At 35.3% G+C, this 24,073-nt stretch overlaps 2 protein-coding genes and 1 pseudogene across 2 annotated transcripts; 1 reads left to right on the top strand and 2 right to left on the bottom strand.

The window, feature by feature from the left end:
• Positions 1–1,365: 1,365 nt before the first annotated feature.
• LOC122580051 lies at positions 1,366–4,631 on the top strand (annotated as a pseudogene).
• A 902-nt stretch (positions 4,632–5,533) lies between these two features.
• Positions 5,534–7,780, bottom strand: LOC122610251. Its single transcript, XM_043783245.1, has 8 exons — positions 7,611–7,780; positions 6,985–7,215; positions 6,785–6,911; positions 6,411–6,601; positions 6,201–6,321; positions 5,913–6,092; positions 5,750–5,818; positions 5,534–5,650 (listed from the first exon to the last, which is right to left on the bottom strand). Exons 1-8 carry the CDS (start codon positions 7,778–7,780, stop codon positions 5,534–5,536), a joined length of 1,206 nt encoding a protein of 401 aa, XP_043639180.1.
• A 1,457-nt stretch (positions 7,781–9,237) lies between these two features.
• Positions 9,238–10,878, bottom strand: LOC122610250 (ATP-dependent DNA helicase PIF1-like). The gene is made up of 4 exons (XM_043783244.1): positions 10,677–10,878; positions 10,447–10,589; positions 9,449–10,300; positions 9,238–9,345 (listed from the first exon to the last, which is right to left on the bottom strand). Exons 1-4 carry the CDS (start codon positions 10,876–10,878, stop codon positions 9,238–9,240), a joined length of 1,305 nt encoding a protein of 434 aa, XP_043639179.1.
• Positions 10,879–24,073: the final 13,195 nt, after the last annotated feature.

Below are 24,073 nucleotides of genomic sequence, written 5' to 3'. Positions count from 1 at the left end.
CACAAATCAAAAACTCTACATATAATTGCTTATACTTGTTAAAAAAATCAAGTATTACAAAATTAAAAGAGGATATAATTTTGAAACAATCACTGTTTGGTAACAAATTAAGAATGTGTAATGTTTTTATTTTTGATGATATTGTTCTATAAGAAGATTTATAAAAAAAAATCAAATATAAAATTCAAATAAGTTAAAAGAAAGATAGATGATTTATGTTATATGAGATTAATGAAAATCAAGAGGATAACAAAAAAATTATACATATTAATTTTGATATGGTTATTTAAGTAGAATATTAAATTAATATATGTATTGTTGAAACATTTGTAGTTGAAGGATTAAAAACGTATTTGACTGAAAGTTGAGTCAAAATGATGTCATCATACTGATCCAATAGTGAATAAAAAAGATAGAAATTCAATAAATGGTTAAGATTACTTCATTTTTGAATTAAAGTAACGTATTTGACTAAAAGTTGAGTCAAAATGATGTCATCATACTGATCCAATGATGGATAAAAAAGATAGAAATTCAATAAATGGTTAAGATTATTTCATTTTTAAATTAAAGTTTTTGTTTTAATATATATTAAAGATAATGGGTTGTTAATTAAATGTGATTTTTTATGATTACGTGGTGTCAGACGAGACAAATTTCCAATATGTTTTTAAGGATATACTTCAATTCATTGTTAAATAACATGCCTTCTTCGTCCTTAAAAAGGTGTCAACAAATGTATAAATAAATGAAGACCATTTGTGATCATTACAGTTTAATTAATTTTATTTATTTATTTGAAGTTTTAAGTAATTTTATTTAATTGCTAATTTGAATCACTGCCGGATTGGAGCCCTGTTGTATCATAGTGTCGCTAGCGAGACACGGATCATATTTCAACACCACATGACCATATGAGGAATAGGCGGGAGGAAACCTCCTCACTCAACGTGTAAAAAGCCATTTTTAGCCGCGTAAAAAAGCTAATAGTAATATGATAAACACCGTTTAATTAAAGTTACTGGTATCTCAACCACTTATACTAAGGATCGTTTATATTGATATAATGATAATTAATTAAGCAAACAAAGGATATATGAGAAGGTAAATTTATACATTTTCGAAAAAAATAAAATAAAAAAAATGGAGTATTTATTTTGTGATTAAAAAGCAATAATAAGGAGTACATATGTAGTAGAGAGCGTGTGTATTCGAGACATGAGTTACATGTGCGTGAAAAAAGAAATCATTTTGCAACTACTTACTTTTAATACTGGTACATCATTTCCAGTTGTTTTTTGTTTTAGTTTCACAGCTGTCAGATCATATTAAACATACATTATAAGCTGTTTAATTAGTCTTTAATTCAGTGACATTTTTGCCCATACAGTCTAAATACAAAATCCACAAAGTCACGATTTGAGCAAATTTGCATCAAAAATGGGGTTTTGGACGTTATTTGAAGTGGCATCGATGCCAATAGTGCAAGTACTAATCGTAAGTGGTATAGGAGCGATCATGGCTACGAGTCACTTCAACCTTCTTTCCAACGACACCCGTCGAGCCCTTAACAAGGTATATATAGTTTTATCTATTAGGGATTATGTTATATTTTGTAAGCATATACTATATGTCTATATATACATTTCAAATCATAGTTAACTTTTTCATAGTGTTAAGTTGAATTTGAGTATGTGCAGATTGTGTTTGTGGCTTTTACGCCGTCTCTCATATTCGCATGTCTATCAGAGAGTGTCACGTTTCATGACATTATCTCATGGTAAGGATGTACTTATATGCATTGACTAATGTTTATTGTATTTATGGTAACTTTAATGTTTGATGATTTCAGGTGGTTTATGCCTGTAAATATTGGAATCACATTTTTATGTGGTGGTATCTTGGGATGGATAGCAGTTAAAATAATCAAACCAGAGGCACATATAGAGGGCCTAATTATAGCAATGTGTTCAACAGGCAAGTTGAATCTGCCATTAGCTCTATTTTTATTTTACTCATTGACCCGTTAGAAATAAAGCATAACCCAATTTGAACCATTGATCAAGTCATATAGTATATGAGTAAGTATTGAAAACTCTTCATAGAGCTAATTGTTTCTTGTTTTGTTGTAGGAAATTTGGGAAACATTCTTCTGATAATCATCCCGGCGATCTGCACTCAAAGTGGTAGTCCTTTCGGAGATCATTATACTTGTAAAGCTAATGGACTCTCATATTCATCCTTTTCCATGGCGGTAAACTATTTCTTAGCTCATCTCAATTCCTATCTGCTAGAAAGATGGTTTGCCTGTTGCCAACATAATAAGCTCATCTGTAAATTATGTGCAGTTGGGGTGTTTCTATATATGGACATATACATACCAGTTAATAAGGAACTCGGCTGCAAAGTACAAAGCAATGAAAGAGGCCGAGGATCTATTAAAGGAACCAAATAAAGACTTCAATGCAACTGCAGAGAGTCATCTTCTGAATGAAGAGGGTGAAGAGAATAATGGAGTCGTTGTGTCTGTATCGTGCACCACAAGTGTGGACCCTGAAAATCAGACCGTAAGCCTTACTTATTCAAAACCAACAAACATCTAGTCTCAGTTTGGTTGCAAGAGGTGGCACTTATGACTCATGAGTCAATACAGCCTATGTTTTATCTCTAACAAATCAAACGGCCGGTAAAGTCATAAGAAACCGTTGGCTTAAGAGGATTGGGGTCGAATGAGAAGAGAATTAGCCAGAGTCCAGTGTTTATGTTTTTAGTTTATCAACTTCCCGGATCATCTTATTTAAAAATCTAGATTATTGTTGAAATGATGTTAATTTTTTAATCATTTTGAAACATTATATAGTAAGGTACACAAAATATAAAGGTTTATGCAAAAAGTCAGCCAACTGACCCGTTATGACTTACTAACCAAATGCCCATTTTGCCACCTCCGTGATGCCTTTATACTTTCTGATAACAAGACTATTTGTCATGCACCAGTAAACCACTTCGAATTTGAGCTTGTTCATAACGAAGCAAATTTATTGCCTATGTACTTGTAGATGGTCTACCAACAATTAGCCAATGAGACAAAAGAAGGGTCCTCAACAAGGAGACTTGTTCAAACTCTACAGAAAATATGGGAGGAGTTATTAGCACCTCCAACCATCGGTGCTGTAAGTTCTTATCATATTTCCTTGTCTGCCAGGTAGTTTGATTGAATTGAAACTGTATCAATTAAGATTTGCTTCGTGTACCTATTTTCAGATTACAGGGCTTGTTTTTGGAGCAGTTCCATGGTTGAAGAATCTTTTGATTGGTGATGATGCTCCATTGCGGGTTATCCAGGACTCTATCACATTATTGGGGTATAAGTTTTCACATTCAATCATAAACTCCTGAGTATTGAGACATTTTTATCACAGGAATAACAAAATATGCAGATTATATACTTTTCTATAAAGAATGCTACAAACTTTCATTAGATGTACCACAAGAAGTAAAGCTAAAATCATAGTACAATATTATATGCAGCCCTGATTTTATACTCATAAACAGACATGTAATACGGGTGGGATATAATCCCAAAATCATATTCCCCAAAATATTCACGAGTCTATTTGATTACATCTCAAGCGACTGCAACTTTAATACCATTTGTATAGGCTTGAACCCAAATTAGCTAGTCTCTTAAATCAATAAGCTTCAGATTAACTATCCTGGCCAAAAATTAATAAAGTGCTAAAAAAATGGTCATTAAGCTAACCGAACTTATATGTATGATCAATCAGGGATGGAACCTTACCCTGAATCACCCTTATACTAGGAGGCAATCTGATACAAGGTAAATAATCAATGGATGAAAGTTATATATCTGTAAATCATAAACTCTCAAACCATCTTTCTCTTATTAAATTCTATTTACAGGTTTGCAAAAAGGAAGCATAAGACCTATTATCATCATCACAATCATCATTGTACGATATTTGATCCTTCCAACGATCGGAATTGGGGCTATCAAAGCAGCTGGAGCTCTGGGATTACTTCCTTCCGATCCTCTCTTTAGCTTTGTGCTGATGATCCAGTATACCGTGCCCCCAGCCATGAATATTAGTAAGCATTGCTCTATGATCACTCCTCTCATTGTTAGAAAACACTTACTACTACACGTTTTTGATGATGTGATATAACGAACCCATTATATGTATCAAAGATAATGACATGGGTATCGAAGTATGACATATTCATCTCGTATAAAAGATCTATATTGTTTTCCTAAAGATGATCAACAAATATTTCATTCTTTATAATCGAAAGCCCAAACAAATGTATAGTATGGAATAGAGTAAACGATGACGAAAGGAAGTAGAAACCATGCTAAATGATTTGATTAAGGTTGTTAAAACTCACTAAATTTGCAGGTACAATGACACAATTGTTCAATGTGGGACAAGAGGAGTGTTCAATTTTTACTATGTGGACTTACATAGTTGCAGCATTTGCACTCACAGGATGGTCAACAGTCTTCATGTGGATATTGACTTAAAAGTTCAATTTTTGGGCGTTGACCCACTCAAAGTAAAGTTAAAAGATCAATAGATACAAAAAAAAAAGAAAAAATATTGGTTCATTTATTGTATGGTTTCTATTCAATATAGTTCCTACAAGTTTTGTTACAGTTATTCTTTGTCTTATAAAACAAAATGCAACATGTTATCTGGTGAGTCTTAAATATTGTTATGTTGGTCTTTGTTGATTTTTTTTAATTGTGTACATTGCCTTTAGTCGCCTCAACGATCAAACTAGAAACCCATATATATAAGAATAGTGTTATACCCGGCCAACACGATCGGACATAGACTTAATATTAATATGTCAACCGTTACCGTTAAAAAACAAAACATATCTTTAAACAATACGTAAATCTTAAAACACAAAACTTTGATGATGAAATAAAAAGTTGTAAACTATCTGAAAAAATAAAGATTTAAAAACTTAATACTTTCATGGTGCAAATAAAAACGACTAAAGCAAAGTACCATGAAGTATCAAACATAAAACTTTGATGGTATAAATAAAAAGTTCCAAAAGATTTAGTAGTTAAAGTGTAAGATATTAAAACGTTATCACCCTAAATCAAAATATTAATATATAAATCCAAAAAAGCAAGTTGATATCTACACAAGATGCTAATTAAAAAACTGAGAAAAAAAAAAGCAAGCAGGCAGGTTGCTGGCATACTTCACTACTAGCTAATCAACCCGGGTGATACCCGGGTATAAGTAGCAAAATACATATAAAATTTTATATATTAGAATCCTTGTAAGTTCGTCTATCCAATTAACCACACAATATTTAATTAGATCACCCACAATGAAGAATAGATAGTTTATTGCTCGACTCGAAGTTTCATGAAATCAATAAAGTAATAACGTAGCGAAACAATATATTACCAAACAATATAAAAGGTAAAACACTTAAAAGAAAACATTAAAAAATCAAATAGGTTTTTCAAGTAGAGGTGTGGCAATGAGAATTATTTTTGTAGCTTTGGAACTTTCATTTTATGAACATCATCTTCATGTTCAACCACTTTCTTAGAACCTGAACTTGAGGCAGTACGGGCCGTATTACTGGTCCCGAACACAACATCCTATATATGTTTAAAATTAGAAAAAATTAAATATACACATAATAGTTTTCGTGTTTAAGTATAAGGTATAATAAAAGTTTGGCATGTAATAATTTGTACCTCTCTATTAAGCCCAATAGTTGATGGCAGTTCATTTAACACTTGGAGATCAACATCAGATGAGCCATCCTATTTTAAATTAGTTCAAATAATGTGTGTTAAGATAATTGAAATAAAAGGAAGTTAATTCCAAGTGTTACGTGGTACTATATTTGATAAATACCTTAGCACCTGCTGCCTTATGGAGTATAGCCTCTATAACACTAACATTATCTGAGAACTTGTCAACTGTGTACAAATCAGACTTGTTCTCGATGTTGTATTTTGATATGTTGATTCTCCAAGCAAATCGTTTTTCGAGAAAAACGTTAAAATAAACTGGGAACATCTTTGAGTGTTCGCCCTATACATAAAATATAAATGAAGCTCGGTCCATGTAAGGTATTGCAAACTCATCAAATAATAATATCATATGCACCAAAAAATAAATAAAGTATAATGTGTTACATACATTCGTAGCATTAGTGATAAAATTGGAAGCCGGCTTATGGATGTAACCTGTAACATCACGCTCACGTATGGCTAATGAGATGTTTCCCGTAGTATCTTGAACACGAACTTGAACCAAGATTCTGAAGTTTAAAAAGTGAATAGTAAGTTGTATCCATTGTGGAATAGATGCGAATTAATTGAAATTTTAATGGTAACCGATAAGACTCACTTAGGATACACATCAGTTATGAAACCGCATTTGCCACATACAAAGCTTGCAATACCCTCATGATCAGTATTATCGTGCAATGGTTGATCAAGACGATCAACCTTTTTCGTACATTTGCTGCAAGCATAGTAGAACCAACCTTTTTCGGTGTCAATGTTGATAATAGTACCCACAACAATGCATCCAATAGCCTGGCCAATGTACGTAAGAGTAGGAAAATCAGATTTAAACACAACTATATAAATAAATATATAATGTGATTTTAATAATGGACAATATTCAAGTTCTTTTACATATTTTTGGTGTACGTCACTTATATACAACCTTTCCAACTATAAAGAAAGTGGCCAGTTGCTAAAGAAATTATGTAAAACCTCTTTGATGTCCATCAGCTCATCAATGTTCTTGAATTGAAACTGTTCCCAATAGTCATCACTCAAGTAGACAGAGGTTGATGACAGAAATCTCCTAGTATTTGGGGCAACATTGATACTGAACAACCTAGAGTTTATGGAAATGCCGCAATTAGATACATACTCGTATTATTTTAGCAATAAGTAACAAAATTATGTACCTCTCTGTGAACTCAGCAAATGCAGGCAAATCTTCATCAATCCAAACTTTAGAGCCACCTTTGTAATTAGGTGTAACATATCGTTCTGTAATATACATACGGTCGCACTTACCGAGTTTTGCAAATTGGACCGGCATGATGACACGTCCATCATTTCTTTCGGGATTTGATAGAAACGCGTCCAGTTTGGTTGCATGCTCACCCCAAAGAGCACACTTTATCTTCATTCCGCTGGTAGTAAAAAAAGGAACACAAGAGTACCATGATGGGTGTATATATATATATATATGGAATGTAATTGTAACCAGTAAATTATGTACTAAAACGCAAATCTATTAAAGAAGTCCACATACTTTTCATTCTGCAATTGTACACATTTGAAACGCATTTCTCTTTCTTTGATATTCGTAACGTGGGTATCTTGGCTATGCACAACCTCACCAATGACATCTATTCAGATATTTATTTATTAGTGATTAACATAGTTTTCATAAGTACATAATGTTGGATATGTTTGCACGTACCAAACGAATACAAATTATCAATGCTCGAAGTCAGAATGTCATTAAAAGGACACAGATCAAATGATTCTTGAGGTCCAGCCCAGACATTAGACAGCTGAACACCTGTGTAACGGCAAAAGTGAATTTTGAAAGGGTGTCGTGTCAACAGGAACGTATCTTGGTTTTCCAGAACACCGAACCTTGACAGAACACGGACCCCCTTCCTCCAGCAAGGCATCGTACTGCTGCATTAGGCCATGTTTGACGGTAGCTTGGATTCTTGTTCCCTGCATTGCCGAAATGTTCCAAATTTTGTTTATATGATGTTATAAGCAACTAATTTTTGTTCGACATAGAATAAACAACAAAAGTTATAAACGGTTCTATAAGTTATCCGTAAATAGTTAGATGTCTAACAGATTTCTGTCTTGCTATTTACATTAAACAATTAAGAGCAATGACAGTGCTGCTCTACTAGAAGACGCTCGAATTCTTGTTACATGGCAAATTGTTGACGAGAAACTACAATGCAAGTGTTTTGGTGTGCTGGAAAAACTTTATAATTTCATTTGGGTTATACTCTGAAATATCTTCCACATAGTTTAATTGTAATTTAATGATGTTTTTTCAATATGACAGGTCATTGAAGTTTCAAAAATGCAAGCAAGAGTAGGAAAGGAGAAGGAAACTCAAATGTCCTTATCTTGAAGCAACATAATTTATAAGATTTGAAAATCGACATGGCAATATTGGGAAAGGATGTTGCATTTTGCTATGGAAGTCAACATGGGCCTTTAAATTTTTAACTAAATATTTTGAGTTAGTAATATATTGCAATGATTTGATTGAGAGTGACAATATATTTGGATCGATTAGCTTAAGTAATGAAGATGTTCTACATAAACATTGTAATATGTTTAAGTGTAATCAAGTTTCAAATCCATGTAATCAAGTATAGGAAATATTATTTATACAACAAATGTTATAAACGGTTGTATAATATATATACATGTTCGTCAATCAGAACCATCTCAATACTTGGCAGGATTAAAGGATTGATGCTTTAATTCTGCTTCCAAAGCCTGATTATCTTAACCTTCACCATCCAGACTTGAGTTCCCCTATGTAAATCGTTTAGTAAAGAAAGTTTTTCAGCAGCCATTTGTGTTTGTTAATACGTGATTGATACTGCCGCCAGGAATGATATTTTAGACTTTAAGCTGCTGAAAGTTTGTAGAAGTAGGTTATTTTTTAAAGTAATTAAGTCCACCGGGTTATTAAGGTTAAGTGGATTGGCATGTGTATATCTTTTACCTTAATAAGTGGAGTATTAGTTTTTTAAGAGGAGATTTTGTACAATTAATTTATAGGAGAGGCTCGGCCATATATATTCTCCTATTAGTCTGACAAGAAGAGATTTAAATAGAATCTGAGATATAAGAAAGTGCCATTATTTTGTTTAAGGCCTAAAACTTATTAAGTGTAGCTGCATCTAAAAAAAATCATATATTCACGAATACTAAATATCTAAGGTTTCATACATGCACTCAATAAAATAGATCACATCATTTATTCATTTGACTAAAAGGACTCGAGCACAAAACTATATGCTCGATTAAAACATGCAGCAAACTGAAAAACATCCAAGCAAACCAGACTAAAGAAATAACGAAACAGAAAGTAAATTGTTCTCAAAACAGCAAAATATAAAAAAATGGCAGCTGTAGTGGTCATGATTCTGTAGAAGCTATTAAAACTTCTCCAGTTTAGGGATCTTCAACTTTTGGACATCAGGACGCCCCTTTGAAGATGAAAGAGTGAGAGCCAACTCTTCATCATCATGCTGAACCGCTTGCTTCTGCTTTTAACCAATTACATAGAAAACACATTAAAACACTCCCAAATTTTCAAAAAAAACTTGTTTTCAGAACCAGATATGAACCTCATATCTTATCAAGAACCTCCTTAAAGACAACATTTTTCGTTGTGTTTGAAGCTGATCCATCTTCATTACAAATAAGTACTTTCAAACCATCCTTGCTCGTAACTCTTGAAACAGCCACATATAGCTGACCATGTGTGAAAACAGGTCGTTGCAAAAACAATCCAACTTTGCCCAACGATTGTCCTTGACTTTTATTTATAGTCATGGCAAAGCAAGGCACCAAGGGAAATTGACGCCTCTGAAACTTATATGGTATTCGACGATCGGATGGGATGATACACATGCGAGGCAAATATGTCATCTTACCTGCATTTGAGCCAGTAATAATCCTAGCTTCTATTACATGAGGTGCCATTCTGGTAATCTGGAGACGTGTACCATTGCATAGACCGTTAGCTTGGTCTATATTTTGAAGCAACATAATCGGCACACCTACTTTTAGGGTCAACTTGTGGTTCGGAACACCTGAAAGTTTAAAACCATTCAACACGGCGGACAAGTAAACAGATTGTTCGAACACATCATTAACCTCTTCTGGACATGGACTATCCGAACTGTAATATGTCATCTCCTCTCCCTGTATAAGAGATAACACATAATCATTAATCTTATCAACTTCCTCATTTGTTGGAACCAAGATTGCTTTCTCTTGAAAGTAGTTTGGTTCATCGATGTGTTCATTAATATCTGGATAGATACACTCAACCATGGACTTAATGTGATCTCCTTCAGATTTGATAAGGACCTCATCGGGTAATCTGATGTCCGCTTCGCCGTCATTGTCTTCTCCAATCGTACCTTCACCGATTCGAAGTATCCAATCCACAAACTTTTTGACCTCATGCAGTGTTTGCTGGGGGCAGCCAAACTGTAAATGCATGTTTACTGTTAAGCGTAGAATCTTACAATGCTCCCATAAATAAGATGAATTTAATGATGCGTTTACAACTTCCTGTCGGGTGCCCTTTTGAATAACCAGAAGCACTTGACGAAAATCACCCCTAAGACGATAACCTTACCACCGAATGGTTTATCCGCACAAGATGAAGAGGTCGTTGACAAGATATCACGCAAAGTTCTATCCAATGTTTCAAAACAATGCCTATGCATCATTGGTGCCTCATCCCAGATAATGAGACGTGTTTTTATTAACAAACCTGCTGTATGGCTATCGGGAGTTATAGAACAAAATGATTCCTCAGTTAGACTAATAGGGATCTTGAAACGTGAATGAGCTGTTCAACCCCCTTCAAGCAGAAGAGCAGCTATGCCACTGGATGCTACATTCAGAACGATATCTCCCTTTGCACGAATGGCTGAAGATAAGGTCTTAGACACAAAGGTCTTTCCAGTCCCACCATAACCATATAAAAAAAATACCCCACCTTCATTCTTTTCAACAGCTGAAATGATTTCATTGTACACACCTAACTGTTCATTCGTCATTGTTGCATGTAAAGTATCATGCAATTCTTGCATTGTAGCCGGGTCATACTAAAGTTCTTGTTGGATCAACATATTGAAAGATTCATCGATAACGACGTAGTCAGGGTAAGGCATGTTTGGAATGCTTTTCAATGTTGATCCGTGAGAAAGCAACAGTTCCTCTATTTTGACGAAAGCATGGTTTTTAATTGCATCTTCAGAAAGATTCAAATCTGTAAACGAAAAAAAGATGAGTAGTTAGATAAAGCTAAAACATATGACCCTTTTTAAAAGCATTAACAAATCGACATACAATTGTATATAATAATAGAATGAGTATTTACATACCTGGTACACCCGTTTCTTGACGGCGTATGTAGTTTATGTCTTCTAACAAAAGTTTCCAAGTGTGTTCTGTAAGGTACCCTATTGTTGCGTGGATCGTAATAAGACGCGATTCGTTATGTCAAGAGTGCGGAATCCTCTTGAGATAACTAGATTGTTATTGCCTTTCGTTGATTAATGAGCAATTAACCAACCCAAGGAGATGCACAAGGCTTGTGGTTCGTGTAAGAGGCTACACGAAGGAACAATTAACCTTAGCTCGTAAATTCGTAAATAGTTAACCAAGATTCAAAAACGATTAACCTAATTCCGTAGATTATGTATTTATACTAGTTAAGTATTGGATCGTGTGGGCTTAGGCCTTAATTACGTATTAGGCCCGAAACAATAAACAATCGTTCTACCTCATGCTGATGTCAGCACGAGGTTCATCCTACATGCTGATGACGTCAGCACGAGGGACGATCCTTTGTTCTCTGTTTGACTTTGTTTGACTCGTACATAACATCCAATCACCGTTTAAGTGTTCTACGATACTTATAAACCTTGATTCTATGTTCTTGTACCTGTAAAACAATATATAACACACAAACACAATACAAAACATAAACAGATATATTATAGAAGTCCAAACGTAATCATTAAATATCAACACAAGTTCTTATTTAAATGATTACACACAAGTTCCTAAAAACGTAAACAATAATCAAATCTTTGTTGCTATTGTCACACCGAATTCTGCATCTACAGACTCCCCCTTGACGATTGCAACTAGATCTCTTTAAAGTATTCAAAACTTGAAGTTCAAATCTTATCCATTAAACAAAAGTCTGATACTATTCGCATGAATTCTCTCTTGCAAACAGTGTGCGAGAATGTTGCGATAGCGTCTTTCCTCTACTCTCCAAAAATCCACAGCTGAGCAAGGTGTATCCAAAAGTCTTCTTTGATCACCTCTTGATAAATTGACAACCTGCATTGGATCATACATGCTTAGCAACATTTGTTTCTTTGAGTCATCAACAAACATTTGTGCTTCGCCTGACTTGATATCTATTTGCCAAAATGTCATCTCCGTTAGCATATCTTGATCCCATCTGATAGCGGGAACCTTCTTAACACATTTAATTCTTCTTTGAACAAACCTAAATGTGCCATCTGGATTCTTAAACTTCTTCAAAGGTGTTGGCTTTATCAACCTTTCTTCTGGCTTCAGACCTCTATCACTGAAATACTTAATCCTTTCATCTCTGAATCTATTCCAGTAGAAATCTGCAAGTCCATTGCTCTGAAGATTAACGAACCAGTGTCTTCCCAGATCTATCATATCTGAATCATTGAGAGAGTGGAAATGTCTTCGACTTATTGACATATACTGGCAACCCTCCTTTCTCTTGATAATAAACAATTTGATTTTGTGATCATAGAACCAACTTTGAATCACTGAGAAGTATTTGGGTGCATCCTTGTCTGAGACATATTCCCAAAACATTGATGGTTTATACATATCACGTATCATCAAACCAGTATGTCCTCTATAACCTGGAATTAGTCTATCAATAATAAACTCATGATCTTGCTGCACCGGAGGTATATTAAATCTTCCAAGGTCAACCTCTCGTGTAGCATCTATATTCCAGTATAGATCAAAAATATTGTTATGTCCTTCATCGACTATGTTTGCATATACAGCAAATCTTAATCTTGCAGCATTTTTAGGTTCATCTGGACTATCTCTGATTGGATTGAGATTGAGATGTTCTACTTCAGCTATCGGTTCAACTTGAATGACTTCATCTCCATTAAATACACGATCAAAGTCATAAGGTGTTTCAAGCAACCTTTGTCTATCAGCTTCCGAAGTAATGAACTCTCCTTCTTCAAAATCTTCATCATCGATACTTTCTAGATCTTCTTCAGCATCAAGATCGTCCAATGCACCTATTGTTTGAAGCTTATCTGCAATTCAAACGATTTACATATACAAAGATAAAGAACATAAATCACAAGTCAAGACATAATAAATGGTATAAATACATAAAAGAAATTAAAATAAATAATACTAAATTACATTAATATTTATCTTATAATCTTTATCTATTTTAACTTACAACAATAATATTATATCATAAATATAATGTAACACATACATTCATATTTATCTTATAATCATTATTTTTCATTACTCGGGTATTTTAAAATTACACTGTCAATATGTTAAGCCGAACAGAATAATTCTTTGATAACTATTCTAAGCTGAATAACACTTTGATTAACACTCTAAACTGTTATTATAACTCAAGTAATCAATTAAAAATACAAAATCAATAGCACTAAGGTTCATAATCCAAATCTGAATCCGAATCTGACTCTGACTCTGAAGATGTATGAGTTAACCCTGAGTGTCCTTTCATTTGATCCCTAAGTGATCCTGGATCATAATAATCATCATAATCCATAATCTCAGCTCTAGCTCTCATATGAGCTTGTGGATCATATCCCAATCTCTTTTCTAGTCTATGCACAATTAAAGGGTGCAAATCTGACTCTGTAGAGGCATTGGTAGTAGAAACAGTCTTAGTTGACTCACTATCCTGAGTAGATTTTCCTTTGCTATTTTCTTTTTCTTTATGATTATGAGGATCATTCACTATCTCCCTTTCTATTCTATCAGAAATAGAATCGGAGTTACCTGAATTGGAATCTTCCCCATCACCATTGTTATCTGAATCATCAGGATCTGCATCTGGAGTTGTCATCACAGCTTTGCCTTTATCTTGAGTCCCAGAAGTACTAGCACCAGCTGTACCAGCAATCTCTGACTCTCTTTGTCTTGATGACTCCCCCTGAACATCAGGAGTCTCTGTATCCACAGCAGCATCATTAGCATCTTGACCTTGACCCTGATTCTCTGGCTCACCTGGTTGTGTTTGATCTTGACCTTGAGCTGGATCTTGATCTTCATGATCATCATCATCTCTAGTCTTCTTTGCAAGCTCATCATCTCTACAACCATCCTTATCTCCCCCTTGAGCCAAGAATCGGTCGAGTCTAGATCCAAGAGAATGAACAAGAGCTGTCATAACGTCCATCTCTTCCTGATGCTTAGCAGCCTGGAGCTTTAGCTGACTCTCCAAAGCTGCAACCCTCATCTCCAACATCTTCTTTTCTGAAAATAAACGACTCAACTGCACTTGAACAGGTACAGGTGGACGTGAAGTAGAAGCAACGTCAGATGTAGAGACCGGAGGGGGCATCGCAGCTTCAAACGAAGGCATACGAGCACTAGAAGTTCTTGTGGGAGGCATCTGTGGTCTTTGCAGAGGAGCCAACAGACATCCCATAATGGAAGAGACCGGAACTGTCGCCTGAATGGGAGCAGACGAAGGTCTAGGAGCAACAAGTGTCAGAACTGTAGACTCCGAAACAGCAGGAATCGTAACAGTTGTAGCTTCAGTGACAACTTGTGCACGAGAACCAATTCCCCTAATGATAAACTTTGGTCTCGACCTTCTCTCCCCAATAGTAACACCAGCAGCAGAAGAAGCAGACACAGATGCAGAAACCTCAGAGACAGAAGCTCTTAAAGCAGCAACCACTGGAGTATCACCAACAACAGGTGCATGAGACCTCTCCATGGCTTCACTATATGCAGCAAATTCTCTATCAACTTCAGTCTGAGATCTTGCATGTCTTCTTCTTCTCTGTGGCAGTCTTTCTTCCTCTTCTTCTTCTTCTGAGTCCTCAACAACATTAACAGGAACTTCAGAAGGACCAGCAGCAACATCAACTGGAGCAGAGGTAGAAGTAGAAACTCCAACAGATGTAGATACAAGATTTGTAGGATTATCAATATCCTCCATGAGAGCATCCATATCAGAGTCATGCTCCAAATCACCAGCATACAGAGGAACATCATTAAGTCCCTCAAACTGATCAGCTCTTTCTGCATGAAGATCATCCTGAGCCTGATCATCATCACCAGCAGCAGCAGCATCTGCTTCATCCTCCCAACCTTGTCTAGGTGCGACATAGTTAGGATTAAGCAAATGTCCGAACAAAGGTGGATTATCAACCTCAATTGGAACATTTCTTCCTGACAAGTGCTTCAAACTTTCAGCAAATGCCTTATAAGTAAGACGACCTAGATTGAACGTAGGACCGTCAAATGGAAAACCAGCTGCAAAGTGACGAATTATGATCATCACAAATCTTGGAAACAGAAAGAATTTCTTGTCTGTACTAAATGATCTCAACTGCCTCTCCAAATTATCAAAAATTTATTGAGAGAAGCTGTATGGCTTGTTCAGCACTAAGGCAACCATCTGAGAAGCGTTCTGAATATTAATCTGGTCATAGCCTGTACTCCTATGACTAATGGCCCTCAACAAATAGTAAGCAAGAAGCTTCCATTTGCCACGTAGATGATTCCTGAAGTATGGGTGAGAAATAGCTCCAGTATACCCCATACGACGTAGAGCACCGTCGCAAAATTCCTCAGAGAATTCAGTCGAACCTTACTCTATGGCGACATCACCTAAGTGTAAAATAGTCCGTAAATCTCCAACAGAAAAAGAGAATGAACGTCCCCCAACAGTATGAGCACCCATCTGCACCAAATGGGCTGAGTTCCAGAACTCTCTAATGAGACTTATCACCAACGGAGGATTCTCTGTCACAGCAAAATGGACACGAGAACGTGCAAGAAATTGAAGGACACCGTGAAACTCTGCAGTGCACCCCGTCTGCGTAATGCTGAGATCGAGTGCAGCATTGTGCTCCTTGACGAACACACGAGCATTATTACCTTGTCCTGCCATACCTGTACAAAAACAGACAAAAACGACAAGAAAAACAATTGTTAGAATAAACGAAAATTAAAAATAGGGTTTTGGTCGACTGCTTCGTGATGACGTCATCACGAGGAAGTTCTCCTTTGTCGTGACGTCAGCACGAACCAGTATGAAACCCAGAACACGAAGCACAAAAACATCTCCATATGATGTTAATATCGAGCAAAAACATCATCGTGGACTTGTTTATGGTTCGTGTATGCCCAGAAAACAAAATCGAAACGAATTCGATGAACACGAAGTTGGTTCGTGTTCTTCGTGTGAATAGTGACCGAAACACAATTTTCTTTGATTAATCTTGATTTAAGACTTGTTTGCTTAAATTTTTGTTAGATTTAACATGTTTAAACATTAATTAATCCAATTTTAAGTCCAATTCAAGTCCAATTTAAGTCCAAATCATCAAAAATCAAAGATCAAATTTTGTGGTTCGTCCTAGTTACTGTTCACGCGAGGCAAAATCAAAATTTGGGCATTATAACGACTTGTAATCATTCAAATCCATAGTTAAAACATCAATAATCAATCCTAGATCAAGTATTTACCAACAAACTAGGATGATTAATACGAGAAGAAGATGAAATCGATCTAAAATAAGGACGAATGAACAGTGGCACGAGGGAGACGAAGTTCGTGTGATTTACTTAGGGTTAATTTCGATTAATGGTAATTAATGAATAGTAATAACTCATATATATATATTCGATCCACATGGGCCTGGCCGAACACGCAGTTCTTGGGCTTTGTGATGACGTCAGCGCGAGGCATGTTGACGTCAACACGAGGTGATTTCGAATTTTTAGATTTTAAACCACATAAGCTCCATTCTTTAGGCAAATTTGACGAATTTTCCAGAAATGTAAACAAGGAAAAATTCCAGAAATTCTAGAAACATAAACCTGTAGATACTCGTTACTAAAAACATGTATCTACTCGAATATGCTATCGTAAATCATCCGTACTAACTTGTCATCACAATAGTGTATCAAATGAATCTTACATTATTATCTTGACATAAAATCGATCATTTCTTCATTGATGTTTAACTCAAACAAATACAAACTTACATCAAAACACATTTAATGTATGATGTATGACAAAATATCATATCAACAACCTATCACATTACATCTTAGGTTGTGATCTTGATAATAAATCTATAACCTATCACACTAAGTCTTAGGTTATTAAAGCAGATCATCCTTGTATCACTTGTAATCTCTGTAGAAGCAATTTCTGAACACCTTTTGTTGTCCGTTGCAATACAATTCTATGGGCTGACAAACAAGCGAAAACAATTCTGCCTTCAATTACAATCTAAAACTTTTGATGCCAATTTCATTTAAAATGAGTTTATTATCTGTAACCTGCACACTTAACAAACTTCATCAATGCATCAAGAACAATAAAGAAATCATAAATATGCAAAACAACCAAAATCTTAACCTATCGGTAAATTACAATCTAAGGCAAGTCAAATCTTTGTCAAGCATACTTATCTACCAAAAACAATTGAAATTTCAAAAAAAAATTTAATTGAAACACATTCAAAAATATTTTGACTTTTCAATTTCCAAAACATTTCATTTTCTAAATTAAACAACTTATGTATTAATTAGAAAATCCATCTTGTAAACATCTATACCATAAACAATAAGACTTATACAATTCACTAAGAATCATATACTTTTATGCTTTATTAAATCTCTCGTGCAAAAAGAACTAGTTTGACACACAAACTGACACTTATTGCAAGAATAAAAATAAACAGAAACAAAATAAAAATAAAAATAAAACTAAGCTACTTTATTTATGTACAAGAAATCTTAAGTTTATGCAGATTAGATCAGATTAGCATTTATATAAGTCTGCAAGTGAGAAATAATTCTCTTATTATTAATTATGAACAGTGATCCAACCACGATTACCGGTATATTTTTCCTCTTAAACACTCGGTACTTCCAGTTTCCTTTGAGTTATGACACTTTCGACATACCCTGGCCAAGGACAATCACCATGTAACCCGAGTAGCCTAATATGCCATTGAATAGTTTGCGAACTTATGTGACCCACATTCAGATATACTTTCGTAATTGACACTAGCACTAAGATAACAAAAAATTCAATGTATATTCAAAAACATCCTTAACACATCATGAGACACTATTTAGATAACTGAATTTAATTACTTTGTGATTTCACTTATTTGCTTCTGCATTTCATGATTTATAAGGAACCCGTGATTTTCTATGAAACCCATGTAGCGAACTTTCTGACAACCTATCCCAAGTTGGAAGCTTTAGGTAGGCTAGGTATACAAAGACACCCCGAGGACATACTTGTCCGAATCTCAAAGACCACATTAGCCCCTTAATTTGCATTCATTTGATTTGCATAACAATATCACATTTACTTTCATGCTCATGATTGGTAGAGGTTTTTGCCTATATATTGAACAAATCTTATAGTAATGCTAGATCTTTCACAAAATTTAAGGACTAGATCAATTCATTACTGAAAAGCAAGCATTCTCAGCCATATATCTGAATATGTTTCCCACAAGAACATTGTATAATTTAAGTTCAGATTAAGGAAACCTTGCTACTTTGTGTCTACCAATATATCCCAAATTGTAATCACTGAACTAAGCAGTTATATTACGATTACGCAGACTTAAAAGCTAAGTATCCTCACTTCTAATCATCTGACAGCATTAACTTAAATCTCTCTATATTTTTGTCATTTTCTCATTTTTCACATTTTTATGGTTTTTATGATACTAAGAACTCTTTTTTGTATTTTTATGACTCTACCTATTTACAGACACAAACTTACAAAATTAGTTCTTTGAGAGATTTAATATGAATCAGCATTCTTCATCCCATTGAGAAGAATTAACTTCTCAAATCGAGTCTTATCAAATGCTTTGGTATAAAGATTAGCTAAATTATCATCGGTTATAACCTTTTCCAAATGAATTAACTTCTTTTGGGCACAATCACGCAAGAAATGAAGTCTAATATCAATATGCTTGGTGACCTTATGCATGACAGGGTTATTTGTAATGTCTATAGCTGACTTATTGTCTATTTGAATAGGAGTATCAAGAAAATCCATACCGTAGTCACGAAGTTGTTGCTGAATCCACAATACCTGGGAACAACAGCTACCAGTAGCCATATACTCTGCCTCACATGAAGACTGAGCAACACATGTCTGCTTCTTGCATTGCCACGATACTAATCTCCCTCCTAACAACTGACAACCTCCAGTCGTAGACTTTCTGTCATTGTTACAACCGCCAAAATCTGAATCAGTATATGCAACAAAATCAAACGTTCCTCCCATTGGATACCATAGACCAAGCCCTTGGTTTCCCTTAAGATAACGTAGAATACGCTTTGCTGTAGTCAAATGTGACTCTTTCGGATTAGCTTGAAATCTAGCACAAAGACAAACAGCGAACATAATATCTGGACGCGAAGCAGTCAGATACATCGATGAGTCAATAATAGCACGATAATAAGTTGCATCCATAAGTTCATCTTTCGGATCAAGCACTCCTAAACCATGACTTTGTTGAATAGGAGTACCATATGTCTTGGACTCTAGCATTTGAAACCTCTCCAAGATGTCATCGACATACTTAGACTGGTGAATAAAGAATCCATCTTTCCATTGATCTACTTGTAATCCGAGGAAAAATTGTAATTCCCCCATAGCACTCATTTCAAAAACATTTTTCATGCTCATTTCAAATTTTTTGCGCATCTTTATATTAGATGAACCAAAAATGATATCATCTACGTAAACTTGTACAATTAGATAATCTCGCTTCTTCCATTTGATAAACAATGTGCTGTCTATCGATCCTCTTGTAAATCCATTTGTCAACAAATGTGTCGACAATTTGTCATACCACACTCTGGGTGCTTGATGCAATCCATAAAGAGCCTTATCCAGTCGATATGCTCTTCTTGGATAGTTCGGATCTTCAAACCCCGGTGGTTGGTAAACATACACTTCTTCTTTAACTTCACCGTACAAGAAGACACTCTTAACATCTAACTGATACACCTTTATACCTTTGAAACTTGCAAAAGCTAAAAATAACCTTATAGCTTCAATCCTAGCAACTGGTGCAAAAGTTTCGTTATAGTCATATCCTTCTCGTTGTGCAAACCCCTGAACAACCAAACGTGCTTTATTTCTGGTAACGATCCCTTTGTCATCTCGTTTGCATTTATATACCCAACGAGTTCCAATCGGTTCTTTACCTCTAGGCACATCTACTAACTCCCAAACTCCAAGTTTTTCAAATTGAGCTAATTCCTTTTGCATAGCTTCAACCCAACATGGATCTTGAAGTGCTGCCTTAACATTCTTAGGTTCTACTTGTGAAATGAAACCAGAATATAAACACTCAGTTATCAATCCAGTGTCTTTCACATCACAGAACAAACTAGTTAAATCCTTATTCAACTGATTTCTAGTTCGAACAGGTTCTGTAGCATTTCCACGAATATTTTCAACAGGGTGATCCTTATTAATTCGATATTGAGGAACCGAATCAACATTGAAACTGTCTCCTAAATTTGTTCTAATCTGAAACTCAGGAGAGCTGAAATCATCTTCCGATACTTCAGAAATAGGATCATCATCAGGCAGTGTAACCTTCGATGGAGTAAGTGGTGTAGTGTTTGCGGGTTCATTATTGTCTGAATCTGGTGTCTTATCCTTATCCTTACTACTTTCATCAACATCAGTAGTAGACTGAACGTTGGTTGGAGTAGTATCGACATTTCGAGTATGCAGAGATATAGGAGTATTATCCATGTGATCTCTCAAAATAATCACATCATCAACTTTCTCAGGATCTGAATAAGAATCAGGACCATGTAGTGAACTAAATACACTATCATAATCGAAGTTTTTGCCATTTCCAGAATGTATAGCGGGCTTATGACTGACAATCTTGACATTTGTTCCCAAATCAACTTTGCCGGTCTATTTGTTGTAAACCTGTCGAATTGATGTTCTCGGTTTATAACCCATGAGAAATCCCTCTTCAACCTTTGAATCAAACTTTGACTGAGGTAGAAACTTCAAGAAAGTACACGGTACACCAAATGGTTCAACATTCTGTAAATTCGGTTTCTTCTTATGTAGAAGCTCATAACATGTCTTATTATGACGCTTAACTACAGTAACCCTATTTAAAATATGACAAGCTGTATTCACTGCTTCTGCCCAAACATAGTAGGAAGCCCTGAATCTGCAAGCATAGTTCTGGCTGTCTCGATTAGAGTCCTATTCTTCCTTTCAGCAACTCCATTCTGTTGTGGTTCATACGGAGAACTGTATTGATGTTGGATTCCCTTTGACAAACAAAAGACATCCATCACATTATTTTTGAATTCAGTTCCGTTGTCACTCCTGATTCTCTTAACACGAACTCCATAAATATTTTCAGTTTCGACAAAGAGATTTATCAAAATCTGCGAAGTTTCATCTTTCGACTTAAGAAAGAATACCCATGAGAATCTCGAGGAATCATCAGTAACCACCAAACAGTAATACATCCCACCAATACTTCTTACATTCACTGGACCAAATAAATCCATGTGAAGTAACTCGAAAGGACTGGCAATAGAATTTTCTTGTTTCAGTTTATGTGTAGACTTTTGCTGTTTACCTTTTAGACAAGGTACACATTTGTCTTCCATTCCAAACCGCTTCATGGGAACGCCTTCAACCAAACCATGTTTGACAATGTCATTCATCTTTCGGAAATTGATATGTCCCATTCTTCTATGCCATAGTAACGATTCAGATTCGTTTGCTTTTGATAACAAGCAAACAGACTCCTCTGGATTATCAACACCTAACACAAGGCCATAGATGTCTCTCTTCCTAGGAGCTTTCAGCAGGATCCAGTCTTCAGGAATAACATATCCCGGTTTCAATATAAGTGCTTCTTTCTCATTGAAATGGACAGTGTTACCGTTGTCACAAATCTGAGAAATACTTAATAAATTATGTGATAACTGTTCCACATAATTGACTTTCTCCAGCGTAATCTTCCCATTGACAACATCACCTTGGCCCGAGATGTTGCCGCCCTTGGGACCAGCGAAACTAACGTACGAACCATTTACATCTTCATAGTTGGACAAAACGTTCTTGTCCCCTGTCATGTGCCAGAGCATCCACTGTCAACATACCAAAGACTAATAGGCTTCCTTGGTTCTCCCTGCACGTTAGACAATAAGATGGTTAGTTTCTGAAGGAACCCAAACCTTTTGAGGTTTAGGTTTGCCGAATTCATCTCTAATGATTAATTCGGTCCAATATCCATCGCTCTTTATGGAGCCTTGGATGAAGATGAAGCCTTGGATGAAGATGGTGTCATAGACTATTTCTTAGGTGAGGTGAAACGAGTCTTAGGAGGAGAATTCCTTGGTGAGAAAGTACCAAATCTAGGTTGACTCCCTAATTGATCGTAGAATTTAGACGAACTATTAATTCTAACAGGAGGGGATTGATTTTGTTGAGTCATCTTCCTAGGTGAATTACTCCTTTGAGGTGTACGAGAACGACTCGGACTTACACTACTAAAAGTAGTATTCTGTGAAGGTCCCTGTCGTTTTAGACCTATTATTATGAGCAACAATATCTGAGTCACTAGATCCACCAGAAGACATACCCTTATCAGGACATCTCCGTTTCCTATTTGGACAGCAACTATAAATATGTCCTACTTCATAACAATAGAAACATGATTTCTTAGCTCTTGCTTTCTTAGCGTTAACATCGAACCCAGTTGAAGTCATACCCAAACATTCCTTAAGTTCAATTGTGGCTGACTCCTCTTTTGACAAACCAGTTGACTCATTTTTACTCAAAAAATGTACTTTCTTTTGAGAATTTTTATGAGTCTTATATGGAGTTAAGGGAACTTCACTAGACGTAGATTCATCCTTATTCCATACTTTGTCAATCTTGTCATGATCGATCTTTTCAAAATCAATTTCATCTGATGTAAAAACAGTATCACATCCTTTCATTGTGAAACATTTAATGTTCTTATCAACAGGACAAGTTGACTTCACTTGATTAGATCCTTTAGAAGTACTAACATCATAAATTCCATTCTTAGGATCCACTGGTTTAACAAATGAGCTTTCAAGCTTATGTTTCTTGTTAAGCTCCTTAATTTTATCAATCGATTTTTTAGAGCTCTTAGGGGTCTTTTGATCAACATTTTGTTTTTCTGAAACGATTGGATCTATTACACCATTGTCAATCTTTTCAGTGAGCTGCGTTAGAGATTCTGTATAATTATCATTAAACGGACCTCTAACTTCATTATAACTAATACCCAAACCACTTTTATCTTTGAATCCCGTGGTACAGGTTTTTGCATCTGCATTGATCGTATTAACTCAGATCCCCTAATTTGATCTAGTCTTGATTAAGCTTCACTATCTCTCAATTTTGCGTCAACTAATTCTTTCTCCTTTTTAGAAAAATCTTCAGTTAGTTGAGCATATTGTTCATTTCCCACTTTTTCCATCAGAACTGACTCCTTTAGTTTTTCTTTTAATGCAAGAATCCTTATCAGATGCACGAATCTTATCTTGATAAAGACTTTCTTGTTTTACCAAACCAGAATTTTTGGCAAACAAAGAGTCGTTTTCCTTTTTAAACATGTTGTTCTGACTAGTTAAGTTAATAACTGACTTATTTAAAATAAGCACCTCAAGTTTTAAGTCCGACACCATTTTACATACATCAATTATAGAAGATAAAGAACATGATACCTTCTGATCTGCAGCCTTGCAATCTGCCATGTATGCAACGAAGTCTTCGTTGTCATACCTTCAGGTAGCTCAAAGTTTCTTCATCTGTTCTTCGATGCTCTGCATAAATGTCATCAACAGGATTTGATGACCTCTTTCTTTTCTTCAGATGCTTTCATTGCAGTCATTTGTTCACTCTCAGATCTTACTGTCTCA

This window comes from Erigeron canadensis, chromosome 8, assembly GCF_010389155.1.
Source record: "Erigeron canadensis isolate Cc75 chromosome 8, C_canadensis_v1, whole genome shotgun sequence".
Classification (NCBI taxonomy): Eukaryota; Viridiplantae; Streptophyta; class Magnoliopsida; order Asterales; family Asteraceae; genus Erigeron; species Erigeron canadensis.
The sequence above is the reverse complement of the archived record's forward strand: the minus strand, read 5'-3'. Positions and strand labels throughout refer to the sequence as shown.